Consider the following 19,138-nt stretch of genomic DNA (forward strand, 5'->3'; position numbering starts at 1 on the left):
AGCAGATGGATCAAAATTAAAGGCTGAATAGCCAACTTTTAATTTCCCAATAGCCAAGAAGAGCTTGAAGTCTTGCAGAGAATGACTGTCGAAAAGTCAACGTGAAAAGATTTCCTCCATCTGTCATCACACATGCTTGAATGGAACACAACTGCCTCCTACTGTTTTTAATACTTTTAAGGCAAACCTTCACATAAAAACTATTAAGTATACGAGCACAAGTTTAGATGACTGGTATAGTGAAACCCATGGAGTAGTATGAACAGAGACTATCAGCATGACTTTTGAACATGAAATTTGCTCTATTCTGATTTAATCTAAATGGAGAGAAACAAAATAAATTCATTTGTATATTTAAGAGGAAATGTTAATTTTTAGAATGAAAAAATATTTATTTGCCTAAGAGTTATAGTTCTTTTTTTGTTTTCAATGGATACATATTTCAGTCTACTTAAGGATGGTCTGAAAAGGAGCTGCTATGATGGAATTAAAGTTTTTAGGGAAAACACAGTTAGGGAGAAAATCTAAAATACTAAACAACCTGAAGGCAAGAAAACAGACAAAATCAAAGAGTATTTACTAGAAAGATTTTTTGACTGGTTAGCAGGGAGAGGGGGGCATGAGTTGGTAAGAGAGAAAATTCAGTTAGTTTTCCTGAGTGACTACTACACACTAACTGCTAAAATATATTTAAAAGGCAACAAAATAAAGCTACAGTTTGGTAAGTACACAGTCCTAGAAGAAAAAACTTAAGTTCCCTTAATAACAAGGAAAAGCATATTTAATATGTAGTTGGCTGTTTAATAACAATGCACTAATGTGCAGTTAGTTATAACTATAACTGAATTCCAGAAGCAAAGCTCTGTCTCTCCGTCTCTCTACGTATATCTACATAGATACACATACACAGATATACAAATTTACTGTACTTATATGTACAACAAAACATTTAAACATTAGAGTCTCTTAGAATGAAGCACATACAGTTAGACCTTTCAGTCATTAGAGTTAGACAGAATAATATAATTGGAGAGTTAATTTGGCTGTCAGTTTTTTAGATAATAAGGTAAAAAGATTGTTGAATCATATATTTTTCATTTTCTGACAGATGGATACATACAAATTCATTGGCTGAAATTTATCACTTGGAACCTTATACAAAGACCGCCAGTGACTGGGATAAAATTATATTCAACCTCAATTATGAGGGAAAAAACAACTCAGAAACTCTATTCTATTGGGAAGCTCTTTGTTCACCTTCTATTAAAAGCAGAGGACCACAGTAAGTAAAGGTATTTCCTCAAGAAGATTAAAAAAAAAGGAAAAATAATCCAGTGAGGGGTCCTAAGCTCCTAAAAACAAACTTCCATATGAGCTTCAGCAATCAGACTTCTGTGAAGTAGCAATTCTTTGGTGATGGATTAAATTAAGGATTGCTAGCCTTGTTGAAATAGGTATCTACCTCAGCTTCCAAAATCAAACTGTGTAGTAGTCCTCTTTTCCAAGCATCCACACTGTAATTTTGTTTCTGGACATATTCCAAAGGCAATCAGCAGAAGCTGCCACTTATCAAACTAAATGAACTTACAGGCCAAACAGTACTTGTCAGAGCAATTTGCAAATAAAAGAGTTAGACAGAATGATCATTTTGAAAAGACTAAAACAGGAAAAGATTTTAGTTTTGGGCACCCTTCCCAAAGTTACACACATAATATAGATAATTTAAAGAAATGAGAACCATAAAGCTTTGTTCTCAAATTATGTTGCAAAGAGCTCTTAACTTGAGATGATTACATTAATGTAAAAGACTATGGCGTGGCCTTAACGACTCAGCACCAATCACCTGAAGGCACTGGCCTGGGCATTCGTAACACTAGCAATACTAGAGGCAAACATCAACCAGTGGGTCACAGACCTGATGCATTTCATATTTCCCATCACCCCATCTCACTAAGGATGTTAAGTCTTTGAAGATGAGGCAATTCATCACAAATTCTACTTACCAGAGTCCCCATGCACAAGACACTACACCAGGAACTTGACCATCAAATATTTCCTTATAACCTAAATCTCACCTAATAGGACCTATCCTACTGGAACACAAAACCTAAAAGGACAACATTGCATAGAACACATTGATTAAACTGTTTAAATATGACATCTTTAATCTGTTTATTTACATTTTAATGTTATTTTTCATTTATGGTTCTGTCATATTTTGGGGCAGGGGAATACAACAGATTAGAGAAACTACAGGAATAACTGAGGAAAAAAAGACGGGAAATTAAGGAAATAAAATGCATTTTAATAAATGGAAAGATACACACCAACAGAAACTATCTCTGGGTGGTACAATTAGCAGTGATTTTTGCCCCCTCATTTTTGCTTTTTGGTGTACCCAAGGGTTAAATCTGTTTAAACTCTTTTTTTCTCAGTCTCTTTTATATTAGTCATATTTAAACTACATTTTAAAATACAATTATGGAGGCCAAAGACCACAGGATCACAGTATGAAGCAAAAACACAGAGAAGAACAGTTTTTTCTAACTGAAAGTGAGTCTACACTCAAAGCAAAGCATGAACAGTATGGTATGCAAAACATGTGTTTTTATAATCATGATTTACAGGTAACAGTTGCTAATTAAGAAAAAATTTTACTGGTATGACACTACTCTGTCTTACATGCCTTAAGACCGTAAAACAAATTCAAAAAGGCAAACACATCAGATCATAACCTCAAATCACACTACATTGATAAAACTATTCAGAAGAACACAGCTTAATTTTATAAATTTTATAAAATCTTATGTAGGTTGGCTATGAAAATGAAACGTTATAACCCATTCGGAATGTATTATAGGATCACGTGGCAGACTATAAAATGTGGCCATTTGAGCCATAATTCCATTTTAGGACATTTATCCTAAGTAAATGTTTCAACGGAAAAAAGAACAGGCAGAAGGATGATCACTACGTAGCATTATCTTTAGTAAGAGAAAATTGTCAACACTGAAAGCACTCAATAATGGAGGAATATCCATAACAGAGGAACAGCCAATGTCAGCTTCATGGCACAGGGGCATTATGAGGTTCTGAAGATGCTGTGGGCTTTATCAACAAAGACTTGCATTTCAATCCTGGTGCTGCCCTAGCTCTATGACCTTGGGAAGCTGCTTAACATGTCTTAAATTCACTCTCTCTTTCAACGAAAAGAGATAATAATGCTTATTTCAGAGGATTAGAAAGCTTAAAAGTCCGAAGAGACTGACCTGGCATCTGAAACGTAGAACCAGAATAAAAACTCCCTTTTCTCTCTTACAGACACCAAAATTGTGAAGACCACATGGAAACAATGAAAAATGTTTAGTATTCATTAAGGAAAACAGTGAATATAAAACTGTATATACAATATATCCCTGGTGATCAAGACTCAGCGCTCTCACTGCTGTAGCCCAGGTTCCTGGGTTCGTTTCCCCGGTGGGGAACCACACCACTTGGCCGTCAGTTGTCATACTGTGGTGGTTGCAACATTTACTTGGATTTTTACCTACCTACAATAGAAGATACAACTGCTACTTTCCCCAACACTTAGGGTAAGACTGCATTCTATTTTGTAAAGAAATATTTTATAATGTAAGATTATATGGAGAAAAAAGGCTGGAGTAGGATAATAAATACACTGAAAGAACAATTATAAACAGCATGATAAAGACTATAATGCTACAAAGATGAATGACCTGTCATTGCTAAGGCCTCATAATTGCTGTAGTACTGGCAGTAATGGCACATAGTAGTTAGTTACTATTTACTTATATTAGTATTTGCAACTGTGTATGTTTATATATGGATATATGTATTTATCAGTCTAAGAAAAAGTTCACAAAACTGTTCGTTTTTATCCTAAAAAAGTTATTTACTTCAATGAGAAGCAATCCTATATTTCACAGTAATGTACCAAATTCCCACTTAGCTGGTCATTAAGTGCTAACTTAATGTGACAGAAGAAAAATGATTATTTTAATTTCCTTAATTCTACGGGCAACACAGTAACATTCCTACCAGCGGCTTCTTAAGTATTTTCATAATACTGGCAAGGCTATTCAATTACAAAAGGAGTACTAAGTGTTTTCCTGACTAGAGTCAAAATATAAAATGTCTACTTATATGTTCCATACTTAGTAAAGTATTTACCTTTTAATTTCCATTATTTAAAAAGAGGAAAAATCTTTAAAGGTTCACATTTATAATGAAGTCTATCACAGATTAGAAAAAGTTCTTCGGTGATGCTGTGAACAAATCCCATCACAATTAAAAATTCTGAAAAACAAATGTTATTAACTTACAGTTCAAAATTAAATGGAAACCCAGAATAGCCAACACAACGCTGAAGAAGAACAAAGTTGCAGACTGACACTACTGGACTCCAACACTGATGGTAAAGCTACAGTAATCAAAACACTGTGACATGGGCTAAAGAATAGCCAAACAAATCAATGAAAAAGAACAGAGCCCAGAAATAAGCCCACACAAGTACAGCCAACTGATCTTCGACAAGGGAGGAAAGATAATAAAATGGAGCAAAGACAGTCTTTTCAACAAATGCTGCTGGAACACTGACAACTACATGCAAAAAAAATAAATCTAGACGCAGACTTTACACCCTTCCAAAATTTAACTCAAAATGGATCACAGACCTAAGTGTAAAATACAAAACCATAAAACTCCTAGAAGATAACACAGGTGAAAATCTACATGACCTTAGGTATGGTGATGCCTTTTTAGATACAACACTAAATGCACGATCCATGAAAGAAATAATTGATAAGTTGTGCTTCATTAAAATTAAAAAACTTCTGCTCTGCAAAAGATGCTATGGAGAGAATGAGAAGACAAGCCACAGACTGAGAGAAAGTTTTGCAAAAGACATATCTGACAAAAGACTTCTATCCAAAATATACAAAGAACTCTTAAAACCCAACAATAAGAAAATGAACAATCTGATCTGAAAATGAGCAAAAAATCTGGACACCTCGCCAAAGACAGACAGACGGCAAACAAGCATATGAAAAGATGCTCAACATCATATGTCATTAGGGAAACGCACATTGAAACGACGAGATACCACTACACACCTCTTAGAAAGGCCAAAATCCAAAATACACCAAATGCTATTGAGGCTGTGGAGCAAGAAGAACTCTCATTCACTGTTGGTGGTAATGTAAAATGGTACAGCTACTTTGGAACACAGTTTAGTAGTTTCTTACAAAAATAAACATCCTCTTACCATATGATCCAGCTATCACACTCCTTGATATTCCCCCAAAAGAGCTGAAAACTTATGTCCAGGCAAAACCTGTACACAAATGTTTATAGTAGCTTTATTCATAACTGCCAAAACTTAACAGCAACCAAGATTTCCTTCAGTAAGCAAATGGATAAACTGGTACATCTGGACAGTGGAACATTATTCAATGCTAAAAAGAATAAGCTATCAAGCCTTGGAAAGACATGGAGAAACCTCAAATACCTATTGTAAAAGCAGCCAACCTGAAAAGGCTACATACTGTATGATTCCAACTATATGACATTCTGGAAAAGGCAGAACTACAGAGACAGTAAAAAGATCAGTAGTCACCAGGGGTTAAGGAGAAAAAAGAATGAATATGCTGAGCACAGTCATTTTTCACTGAAGTGAAATTATTCTGTATGACACTATAATGGTGGATATACGCCATTATAATTTGTCCAAACCCACAGAATGTACAACACCAAGAGTGAACCCTAATGTAAACCATGGACTTTAGGTGATATTGACATGCCAACATAGGCTCATCGACTGAAACAGATGTACCACTCTGGTGTGGGATGTTGATAATAGAGGAAGCTGTGAGTGTGCGGGGGCAGGTGTATGAGAACTCTCTCCTTTCCACTCAGTTTTGCTGTGAATCCAAAACTGCTCTAAAAAATAAAGTCTATTTTTAAAAAATTTAATGGAGAAAACATTTAAATATTTACTGAACATTTTATAACACAGCATACACAAATAGATTTTACAGACTCCACAGCTACATTCCTTCGCCAGTAATATACATTCATACACCACATAATGTTTCAGTCAACGATGGACACATATACGATGGTGGTTCCATAAGATTAGTACAATATAGCCTATGTGTGTAGTAGGCTATACCACTCAGGTTTGTGTAAGTATATTCCATGATGTTTGCACAACAACGAATCGCCTAACGACGCATTTCTCAGAATTTATCCCCGTTGTTAAGCAATGCATGACTGTAGTATATATCTTCTGTAACATAAAAGTTGGAAATAGATGTCCATGGTGGTAACATCTACCTAATTACACTGAATTATCCTGTTCTTTTACAAAGAAGGTACAAACATTGGTGGCTATACAGGATATTTCTTTCTTTCAGGATTTTCTGTGAAATGCTGTCAAAAGTTTCTCTAGTTAGCATTTTTGGATCATCAGGCATTCACTACAAATAAATTTCATGAGGCAATCTAGAACAGAGGTTGGCAAATTATAGCCTGAAAGCCAAATGCAGTTGTTGCCCGCTTTTGTAAATAAAGTTTTAACGGAACAACATAATTGATCACATACTGTCAATGGCTGCTTTCATGCTACAACAGCAGGGCTGAGTAGCTGCAACACAGAATATAAGGCCCACAAAGCCTAAAATATTTACTATCTGGACCTTCACAGAAAAAGTTTCCTAGCTTCTGACGAAGAATAAATAGTTGTTATTCGGTAATATTTTCTGATTAAAGAAAGAATGTTGGTCTTTTACATTTCTTTATTTGTACACGATAAGTAATGCAACCCACAGCAGTTTTCTAATGATGATCAAAGAACACTGACATAAAATAAAGGCAAATAAAATGATATAACACAACAGTTAGCAGAGACTCTACACTCACATGGCCTCAATTTGTAAGTAAACTAGTAAAATGAGGGGAACTTGTTACTTTATTTTGCACAGTCCATAATTGTCTTCATCTGTCAAAAGGGGTAATAGTACCTGTCTCATTGGCTGCTGAGAGAACTCAACAAGATAATAAATGTAAGATAATTTTACCAGTGTCAAGCATTTACTAATCACTAGGAAAGGAAAGCCACTAATATTATACAATCTAATTATGTCTTTTTTCCTTAAAAATTATTCTTAAAACTAAGGACATTCTCTTGAGATTAGTTAGAAAACTGATTTTAAAACTATTTCTTCAAAAGGGGCAAAATGCATCAAGGATGCTCAGTAGGCAGTGTTCCATGCTCTCAAGTCTAATTCATCTTTGAATTTTGTTTTATATATTTTATATATAAATTTTATATATATATATACATATATATATATATTTGTTTTGTTTTATATATTGGGGCCCCAAACAATATTTAGTTTGAAAAAATAGGATTCCACTGCTCTTAAAATGAATTTAAATAGCAAAGGACCAGAAAATATCTCATTTTACATGTCATAAAAGGCTTACAACATAGGGGAAAAAAAATCAAAATAAAATAGAGCTCCAAAGAACCATGTACAATTGGACAATGATTAAGTTGTATGGAAGCAATTGTTCTCCTTCCACATTTTCTTTAACAATCTTGACTGGAGCATTTTGGACAACGGAATTTACAAGAAAAACTGCTTAATTTTTAAACACCATAAAGCAAAAAACATATATATTTCAAATGATACTACTTTGTGAAAACAGTAAGAATAATATAACACAAAATTTTTACATTATGTGAAAAAATACAAATTAAAACTTTTGAGGTGGGAGAAAAGGATTTTAAAAAAAATTTTTTAAAAACCCAGAAATGTAAAGGATGAAATCCTTCTCTATTTAATAAAAATGGCAAACAAAAGAGCATGACCTATCAATATCAGGATGATAATATTATCTATGAATATTTTATGATGTATACAGTTACCCATTGGGCTACAAAAATTAAGAAACAAAACCTCTGAGTCATTATCTTAAAATTCAAGAAAAATTGACCATTTTAATCACTAAGCAACCTCTGAAAACAGGATAAAATAAAGCGTACCTGGTGTCCAGCCTTTACTTGCTTCAAAACACTATCATAGCATACTTCATCCATGTTATTCAATTGTTGCACCTTAAAGTTTTAAAAACATAAAAATATCAAATGAAACAATTATAAACTTTCTAACCACAAACAAAACTTTGTAAATTAACAATGCATCTTTTTTTTACTTTCTGACTAGCTAGAATGCAGAAACAACAAAAGCAACACAAATATAACATATAACAATCCAATAAGGAACAAACACAATGTAATTAAAAAGTACAAATAAAATATATTATACAATACTTTCAGAGTACTAACTTTCAATGAGTGCCAAGTTTTTTAAAGACAGTAATTTTAAGGATAATATACTAGTTACAGATATTTTAGAATAATTTTTCAAGTTGTTTTCTCTGCTTCCTCAGAGAAGCCCACTCTTCAGACTGTTTTTCTTCTATTTCATTCTATAAACTATAGAGCTTTCCTGTTAAATTCTCAACATCACCGGAATACTACCAGTAGGATGTCATGGTATATAAAGCTGAAATCTAACGAAACACAGTATTTCTGCAACGTATATGGAGAGGGGTAGACATTTTTCTACAGAAACATATTTCAGATTAATTGGAAATTTAACATCAAATTCATGAACTAAGAAACAGTCTCATTTTCCCAATTAATCATGAGAAAGATTCCAAGCAAAAATGGCAAGGTGGTTAATCCAAAGGAGTAGACATGTGACAGCCTGGATCTCTCTACTTAACAGTTATTAAGAGTTTAGAGGGAATGAAAATGCCACATACATCTAAAATGACTATGATTTAGATCTGTTCGGTTATAATAAGGTAAACGCCTTAATATTCTGGAACCTCTATGATTTACACCGACTAAGTAGGACGAAACAATCACAAGATAATTTACTCCCCATTAATGATTCAAAAAACAACTCCTCCAAATAAAACTGCCACAAATCTTTTCAGCGTATTTTGGGTTGAGTTCTGGCCAAGTCCATTATTTCAAATTAGACATGTCATGTACATCATTTTCCCAGGTTCTTTCATAACAACTGAATCACATCATGAGTTTCTGAATGAAACTCTGAGAAACCTACAAGGATTTCTTTTTATAAGAAATGACAAAGTAACGACTGGTTAGAAAATATATTAAAAGATACCCTGGGGAAATGCTTAACAGTTACCAACTGTATATTTTGGCTGAGTATAAAAATAATACATTTTAGTAAGACAAAAATCTGTATTTATAACTTATATATACAATTACTTTACTACCTACACTATGTAAGATATGTAAAAGTGGGGATTTAAAATTTGCCAATTTTTGCCAAATTTCTAAACCTTTCAAAACAATTATGATGGTTCATCATCTAATACCATTCCTTTTATGATTATAATGCTAATATACCATGTTTGAATTTAATTAGTTTTAAGTGATTGACCAATTTGTATGAAAAAATTAAAAGAAAACAAGGTTTAAGATGGCTGGCAAGCATCTGAAAAAATTTTCTTCTCTATGTCTTCTGTGATAACCATCTGCTATCATTTAAATTATAAAGCTGAAAGACCAATCTAAAGCTATAAAGAAACAGCTCTACACCTGCCCTACTGATACATTAAAATAAAAATAATCAAATATATATATTAATACATGACTGAATAAAAACAAGCAGCAAGTCATATTGAAAAGCACTTGAAACAATTAATGAAGGTAAAATATGCAGATGATAACTATGGCCATATCAGGAATTACCCTTTCGTGCACAGGTCTGAAATGGCTCCCTCCAATTCTAAAGATACCTTACTTTCATGTAACACAGAGAAGCATATTAACTGTTGTAGCGACAGTCGCTTCTGCTATTTTTCGACTGAGTATTTTATTTATAATAATGAATGGTTAAAATGGCCCTATTTTACTAATAAAATTGTTTTTAGACCAGAAGTAACATAATTTATTAAAGATCAAGATTGACATAGTAACACATGATTCCATCTTGTTTTCTTTGATTAAGAGATCATATGGCCTGTGAATGTCCTCCTAAAGCTATTACTTCAAGAGGAAAAAAAAATGTCATTAAACAGAACAATAAATGTATAAATGTTACACAAAGTATTCCTTCATAATATTATAAAAGTCTAAAATAAGCACCCAAATAGTATAAATGGTACATGGTAATATTATTTAAGGAATCAGATAAACTTTCTAAAGCATTATAAAGAATTTCAGAAATGCCACATATATATAATTAATATGGTAATTATAAAGAGTCATAAGTTAAACAGAACACCTCTCAATAATTGCTACCCTAAAATTATTTTTCAATTGCATATATTATTTATTTTAGGTGAATAATATATCAAAATATATATTACTGGTTTACTGAGAGCCTTTTATTATTCACATTGGTCTTCAATCATACCAAAATAACTTTCTGAAACTTATATTCTTATATATAACTTGTATTCTTAGCTGAGAATACAAAACATACATTGATAATAACAATGAAACTATTACAAGCAACTTTTTGGAGGAGGAATTACTCTACTACATACAGTAAGAAAGTGAGCTTGATCTTGTCTAGGCTGTTATATTTGCAAAGCTAGTGAAATGGTCTTCTGCAGTCTCTAATCCCAAACAAGTATTAAACAATACATCAACAAAAATTTTTTAGAAAAGAGAAGAATAATTATTAAAATGAGTATTTACCTTATTTGCACTTTTAACCCCCAGAAATGTCTGTCCAAGAGGAACTGGTCGAAAACGGCCATCAAAGTAGAAAAGTCCAATGCAGGGATTAACGTGTAAAAACGTAGCAACATCGAGGTAGTTAGGTAAGGTTGCAGAGAGTCCAAGAATCCTTATCATACTCTGTGTGGATTCAACCTATAGGGGTTATTTTAGTTAATGAATGAGGTAGATTCAACCCATATGGACTTTTCCTAAGTTTAAAATAAATATTAGTAAATATAAAGTATGAATCATTCACAAGAAAACAAGATCCCCAAAGAAATACAGAATAAAAACATATAGTCTAAAAGACAGATAATATGAAAGGAAACTGGCCTACACCTGGTATCTGGGATGATATAAAATAATTAAAAATGTAATTTTATTAGATTTCCTGAACTGGAAAATCCCATTAGTTAAATGTTTTCTTTTTTTTTTTTTTCCTAAAAATGTAATAAGGTAAGTGACATGGCTTAGGTTTTAGTGTAAGTTTTACCGATTTATAATTTCAGGTGTTAAAAATACATGCTATTTATTGTGAAGTTCAATAATTTCAAATTCACTTCAAACACAAAAACACAAAAGTCTAAAATAATTAAGTTATACACTTCTAGTGTTTTACAAATTTAAATTTAACATGATACAACTGTATGACACAAACATTTGAAACTATGTATAAATATATTTACTGAAAAATTATTTACAGGGAACTAAAATTTTTCAAAATTCTTGAGGACCCGTTTATAAACTGAGTATCTTCCTTTCCTTACTATAGACTGCTTACTTAATCTATAATTCCTTACCTCTCACAAAGTATTCCTTTTACTACATCACAGTAACATACAATTGGAGCAGATCAGTAAAATGGATGAATTCTTAAGAACTAAAACACAACTAACTATTCCATCATCACAAGGAAAAAGTTTTCCAGACTGTTAGACAAGTTATCATTAAGCACTTTAGATTCAAATAATTTCATATTTATAACAAAACAGCAGTATAAGGGAGAGTTTGATTGTACAGAACAATAGCCAAAACTTGAGAAAAAATTACAAATCACTCACAAAATGTATTAAGCCACATTATTTGTGTTCACTGGTACAGTTTAATGTTCTAATTTTGTTTCTAAACACTGCTGATATCATTGATTAATTTGTTCACCAATCACTTATTAAGCTCTTAATGTCAGGCCCAGTGCCAGTAGAGCAGAGACTTAGAGTCCATACATAATAATCACAGAAAACACTGTGATGTGTCCTATTAGTAGTAGCACCTTCTAAAAACCGTGCGAACAATGAAGAGAGGGCACTAACGAAAAGTGGGTGAGGCAGGGCAGGCATGCTGAGGTGGCGGCTCTTGGCGTTCCAAGCTCAGAGAACAGCAGAGGGGCAGGTAGGCCAAAAAGAGTGGTGAGTTTAGGGTACGCCATTTAGCAAGACTAGCGGTATGAATCGGAAAAGGGAGGGGACAGAAGATGTGGTGAGAAATGTAGAAATGACCATGAGATCTCTCATGCCAAGGAACTCCTTACTGCTCACGAGCATTCAACAGTATCTAATTCTCAATAATGTTTTCAGGTCTAATTCTGTGATGACAGTTTCCAGTATTCTCATCTTTTTAAGTTTCTAAATATTTTGTAAAAGTTAGTTATCTCTAATTTTGTTTATTCATAGGTTTTCTATTTATTTGTGATTAGACTTGTTAGAAGTTTATTTTACTTAGCTTTTTTTAAAAATACAGAATTTGAAATATGATGTACATCCGAAAAAAATTAAAATTAAAAAAATAAAATAAAAAATAAAAATAAAAATATTACTAATTCTAATGTTTTCCTATTTGTATTTGATTTTATGTTTTCAACTTTATTTTTTCCATTGTTTTCTTTAGAACATTCTGTTTAAGATTATCTAACATTTAAAATTTAATGATTAACTTATTTTAGTCCCTCCCTTCCTGTTTCCTTTTAGAGTATAATTCTTACCCTAAACTATAACTAGCTTTCATTATTTCCAAAAAGAGTGTTGTCCCTGCCTCCTTCCCTCCCTGCCTTCTGTGATGACTTACTGACCGCTAAGTGGCAGGAGATTCTTCTTTCCTTTTAAGTGGGTGGTTTATAAATCTTCATTTTACAAATAGAAAAGTGTAAAATGTATGTATACATGTGTGTATACATATATGTGTATACACATCTATATCTACATATACATATGTGTGTGTGTATACACAGTTTTGTTCATCACATAGAACTTATTTTTAAATTCCTGTTGTATTCAATAAAGACAATGGTCTTTTCAATTTCTGCTTTGAGAAAATGTACCATGGAGACCTGAGATGAACATAATTTATCTACCTGTAGGTTATACAATTCTATATGCTTTACCATTTTACCACATTAATTATATTATTCAAATTCTCTACATTAGCAATACAGGAAGTTTGCATTTGCCAAAAGAAAGTATCATTTTAATCACACACAAACTTCTCATTTTAAATTAGGATGCAAAATGTTGCTATAGGGAATAATTTATATGATCAGCATGCTACAGTCCAGGCCCTCTCACACCTAAGCCCTAGTACAGGTGGCATTCTGCAGCCCCACGTCCCCGTGTCTGTGTTTTCATATCCCATCTGCTTTCACATTTTGTAGTAGTAGTTGTTGTTGTTGTTGTTTTAGGAAGATTAGCCCTGAGCTAACTGCTGCCAATCCTCCTCTTTTTGCTGAGGAAGAGTGGCCCTGAGCTAACATCCATGCCCATCTTCCTCTACTTTATATGTGGGACGCCTGCCACAGCATGGCTTGCCAAGTGGTGCCATGTCCGCACCCGGGATCCAAACTGGTGAACCCCGGGCCACTGAGGCAGAACGTGTGAACTTAACCACTGTGCCACCAGGCCGGCCCCTGCTTTTATATTTTCATATACTAGGCTTCCAGGTAAAAGTCTGATTTTAAAGAGGGTTTCTTACCTGGAAAAAAGTTTGAAAACTTCTGACGTGATTTTTAAAAGTATACATGACTTGGAATGAATTTGGCAAGTTAATTAACCTAAGACTAAACTCCCTTATGAGAGAATGCATATAAAAAGATTTCCAATCTTTAATAAAAGGCTACACAATATTATTACTTTTTTAAATCTAAGAATGTTTAAGTCATTCTCACCTTCTTGCTACCATAAGTAAAATGAAGGGATTCACAGAAAGACACCTGGGTAAGTATTTTAATTCTCTCTTCAGTTTTTTTATGTCCCTCTTATTTATATCCAATTTTAGTCAAAACATGCCTGTACCATGTGGGTATCCTCAAGTTACTGTACCTAAGAGAGCAGTGTGCAATGCTGGATTTCTCCCTGGATACTGCAATACAGCACATACGCAGGTGGGGCAAGTCCAAATGTCTGGGCACACTCCCTGGCAAAAGTGTTGCTCACAGGCACGAGCAGAACATGTGGCCCTGGAACTTCCAAACTCATTTGTAAGTAGGACAAAAATGAATCTACTTACTCATATTTTGGGTTATATCTGGGCCTATTTGAGGAATAAATAAAACACTACCTATGAGATATACATATACAGCTCCTTAGATGATTCTTAACACCTGTTTAAAAGAATGAAAACTACAACCTGTAAATTAATCTTCCTTTCAAATAAAGGTATCTGTATGGACCTAAAAATAAACAAATGAACAAACCCTTCAAAAAACAACTGAGATTAGGGGCTGGCCCCGTGGCCGAGTGGTTAAGTTCGCGCGCTCTGCTGCAGGCGGCCCAGTGTTTCGTTGGTTCGAATCCTGGGCGCGGACATGGCACTGCTCATCAGGCCACGCTGGGGCAGTGTCCCACATGCCACAACTAGAGGGACCCACAACGAAGAATATACAACTATGTACCGGGGGGCTTTGGGGAGAAAAAGGAAAAAATAAAATCTTTAAAAAAAAAAAAAAAAAAAAAACAACTGAGATTATTATGTACTAAGCCAATATAAACATTTGTCCAGCAAAGTTACAGACTAGTTGAAGAAACAGATCCATTTGCTCCATAAAATTTAGAATTCAATGGATTCCATAAAAGATTATATAAATTAGCTAAGTTTATAGAAGAAAAATGAAAAAAATGAGAAAATAAATAAGTGAATTTTCAAAATACGCTTTTGCTTTTAACAGAAAAGGTTTTACCTTTAGGTGATATTATCTAGAAAATAATTCAATAAGACTTTGAAACTACATTTTGTTAATTTATTGTTCATCCATTGACTGTTAGTGAGTACTTCATAAAACTGCTTTCACAAAGTCAGGAAAGAAAAAAGGGACAAAGTATCTTCTGATTTGATACTCATTATTACTAGAAAGGATTCAAGAAAAACACAAATCACGACAGGTAGTCAGGAAAGTGAGAAAACAAAATTTATTCTTTCTTACGAAGAAGGAAAAATAACATTTAAAAATTTTAAAAGGGTAACATTTTAAGTAAAGTCATAGAAGATTTTGTCAATCATTCTACTAATCAGTCAACAGATATTAATTGTGTACCTAAATGCACTTTTGGGGGCACTGTGAAATAGCAGTAAACAAAACAGTGACTTTATATTCAAGGAGCTGACATTTTAGTGGGGGAGAGACAATCATAAATTCATAAACAAACTAGGTAATTTCAGGTATCAATATCAATAAGGGCTGTGAGTAAAGTAAAGAACGGTAATTGCAAAGGGGTTAACATGGGAGAGGATCATGAGCGAACGGCTTTCTATAGCAGGGGTTAATAGCGAGAGCAAAGACTGTAAGATTGGAACAAGCTGAGCAGAAAGAAGATGAATGAGAGAGAGTGGAAACAGATGTGTTTAGACGTCAATTTGAGAGTCCTAGTATGTAAGACTGTAGGCTAGAATTCACAAGCTTGTTTCAGGAGATACATAATAGAACTCTGTACCCACAATAATTAAAAATACACATGGGAATTTACATTAAATAGTTCTTAATGTACATTAAGAACTTTGTAACAATTAAATGTATTATTAGGTCACAAAAAACTCAGTAAATTCCATAAACTATAAATAATATGGGCCATATTTTCTGATTACAATGTAATATACCTAGAAAGATAAAACCAAGGGATAGCCAAAAACATCTATTCACTGAGTAATTAAAATAAAGCATTATGATCCCATGATGCTGCAATCAACGACTTCATAGCAGTTTTCTGAGGAAGCTGTTGATAGTTTGTTCAGTCTAGAAGACTCGATGGATATAAGCAAAGTAGTCTAACATGAGTAATATGAATACTGCCAGAATCGTCCATCCACCAACACTGGCTGAGGACCTAACCTTTATGAAATGGGGACACAGTTCCAAATAAGACACTGATTCATACATAACAGAGAATATTTGCAGAAGCATAAAGAGGGAGGATTGAAAAATGATAGAGATGGATGAAAATTAAAGTACAAATACATATACAACATTGTACCATGAATTTACTTTCACTAAAGAAATCTTACGGATATCAGCAAAAACCCCAACCCAACCCAACCAAAACCAAGGAACCTTAAATAAGGGGAAATGATAACCATACCTATTCAATAAATCTCCTTTACATGTTGTGATTATAATTCTTTATAGTGATTAGAATGATGATTTTAGTTATAGGTTTATATTATATATAATTTTTATATATTTAATTTTATATAGTTAAATAGTTCTGCTTACTACCAGCGATGATTTCAAAGGAAATAAAAGTGATTTTTGGCTTTAAAATCATTATTGACAACACAAAAGCTATTGAACATATTTTTAAAGTCGTTTCATGTTGATACATGATACCCTGCAAATGCCAGAGATATTTTTCAGCTAAAAATCCATTTTAAAACAACCATAATTTTTTTAATCTAAAAATATAATTCTATCATTCTCAATATAGATAAGCCTGTATGAGAAATACTTTCTTTTATATAAGGAGAACTTGGAACTTTATGTCCTAAGCCAAACCTTGAAGCTCTATATACTATACATATTCATCTAAAAATGATTAACTGTTGACAACTATAAAAAAATATTTTGCAGCTTCCTCTTTATCATTAGCCCAAAAACTAGGCAGTAAATTTTTATGACTTTTCTCTCACACAAATCTAACTTCAGACAAAGTCTCCCTACACACTGAAAGTAAACTAAGAAGACAACTAACATTAGTTGATTGTTGTTAAATACAACAGATTTGGCCTTTGTTGCACTTTTCTCTTGTCCAAATTTTTCTCAATCATGCCAAGTGTGTTGTGAATTTAGTCCCTAAAACCAACATGCAATTTCAGAACCTGAACAGAATCTACACTGCGGTAGAATAGATCCCTATGGTGCTTCTAGGTTAGTTGTGAATGTTGAAGTGCTGTGTGAAACACTGCCATCTACTGGGAACATCTGGTAATCACAAGGAACAAATAAAAACAGGAACTTCGCTTTTTTACTAAAAATAGTTATGAGCATTGCACTAGTACACTGGAAATATGAGAAGAATTACATAGACCCTTCTGTCAAGGAGATTAAACTCTAGTAAAGGATACAGAGTAAGACAGGATTAACTGTAGCAAGTTATGAAATTATAAGGAAGACTGTGATAAGCACTAAAAATACGCAAAGAAAGGGAATAGAGAAGGAATGCAGAAAAGATGTAATTCCTCTGAGTGGTGAACCAGGAAACACTTCACAGAAGAAGTGATATTTGGTAGATTCAAAAGGACAGAAGGTTTTCAACAGACGGATGTGTGGGGTGATAAAGATATATCATTTTGCATTTATAACCCTTAATATCTCATAGCCAAGAATACACTCCAACTTAAGATCAGTTTCATCTCTGAACAAGGGTCAATGGTAGTGGAAAGGAAGTGGGGAAGGAACAAATAGTTTTGTGTGGCTGGAACCTATCGTAGCTAAGGAATACGGAGAAGTTAAAATTAGACGAATAGATCAGGCTTCAATAGTTTTTGACGTCCAGCGAAAGAATTTGAACATTTTTCTTAAGATAGCAAACAGCAAATCATCAAAGGTTTTTGAGCACAGTAGTGACAAACTATATAATTGGAATTTGATTGCATTATGGAGATGGCAATGTGTAGGACGGATTAACATTTTATATATTCACATATTATATATCTACATTACATGCAATACAGTATATATTCCTCTATATGATATATTTATATAATTATATATAATAAACAAACCTATAATATATAATTTTTATATATTTAATTTTATAGTTAAATAGCTTATATTTATAAACTATATACAGAAAATTATACTATTATACATTTATAATCTACAAAAAATTTATAAATTTATGATTGCTTCGAAGTGTATATGATATAAAATGTTGTGTTCATGTCTGTGTACATACACACAGAAAGTATTAGCAGCAGCCCTGCAATCTATTTTCTCCTTCAACTGGGAACGCTCAATAAAGACAGATGTCCCGGTCAAATGCCGTTGTAAACATGCTAATGACAGACCTCCTGGCAAAAGAACTAATGATATTTACCTGACCTCTAAAGTTCCATAGTGCAGGAAAGTCCTTATCGTTCTAACATTTTTAGCTGATGGTCGTGGTCTCTCTAGGTGGTTCAATGCAAATAAACCTGGAATGTGTGGATCCATGTGGCAGGGCTCCCCGAACAGTATCATTAAGTTATGTAAATATCAGAGTATAAAATCAAAACATTTCATGATCAAATGGCTCTCTTTTGTGTAAATGATGCCTTGCATGCTTCTTTTTGAGACCTTATATATAAAATCTGGTTCAGAGCAGATACAGTGGGGCAAGGAAGGACCTGGAGAGTGGTGGTGGCAGTTTTAGGCTTATCCATGCTTCACCCTTGTCTCACAACGACCTCTATCCTTGAAATTATTCTTAAGTTGGATATTAGCTAAAATCTCTGATTTTTGTGTGTCTGCTTTGAATATTTCACCTGTTTGTATTTTATGTATGTCTGTCTATGTGTGTATATATATTATTAATTTATGTGGTAAAAAGTGAACATGTCCCTGAGAGCCCTCTAATTCATTTTATCTAGTATACTGGAAAAAATATAAATCACAGATGTTTTCAATGGGGAGAGCTTAGGCACAGGGAGGAGAGAGGTGGATGAAATCACTAATGTTGTCCTATGTTCTACCATATCTTGATACTGCTTAGTTAATATCACCTGCAGCTTTGCAACAAAGGTTTAGAATAGAAGTTTTCCTGTGCTTATTTTGCTTAATTTAAAGAGACTTCAATACAATAAGACTTGGAAGGAAGAAAGATATGTACTTTTAATATGAAAATCAAATAGTTAAAAGTTTCTCCATACTAAACTTATCTTTATCCC

The 19,138-nt window shown here is 33.2% G+C and overlaps 1 protein-coding gene across 1 annotated transcript in view; it reads right to left on the minus strand.

Moving 5' to 3' along the window:
- Positions 1-19,138, minus strand: part of ASCC3 (activating signal cointegrator 1 complex subunit 3) — a 322,615-nt gene that overhangs the window by 173,611 nt on the left and 129,866 nt on the right. Inside the window, exons 12-13 of the mRNA XM_014841095.3 lie at positions 10,772-10,948; positions 8,069-8,140 (exon numbers count right to left, since the gene is read on the minus strand). Of these exons, the coding sequence (XP_014696581.3) occupies positions 8,069-8,140; positions 10,772-10,948 (249 nt within the window). The remainder of the gene's footprint in view (positions 1-8,068; positions 8,141-10,771; positions 10,949-19,138) is intronic.

This window comes from Equus asinus, chromosome 24 (assembly GCF_041296235.1).
Source record: "Equus asinus isolate D_3611 breed Donkey chromosome 24, EquAss-T2T_v2, whole genome shotgun sequence".
Lineage (NCBI taxonomy): Eukaryota > Metazoa > Chordata > Mammalia > Perissodactyla > Equidae > Equus > Equus asinus.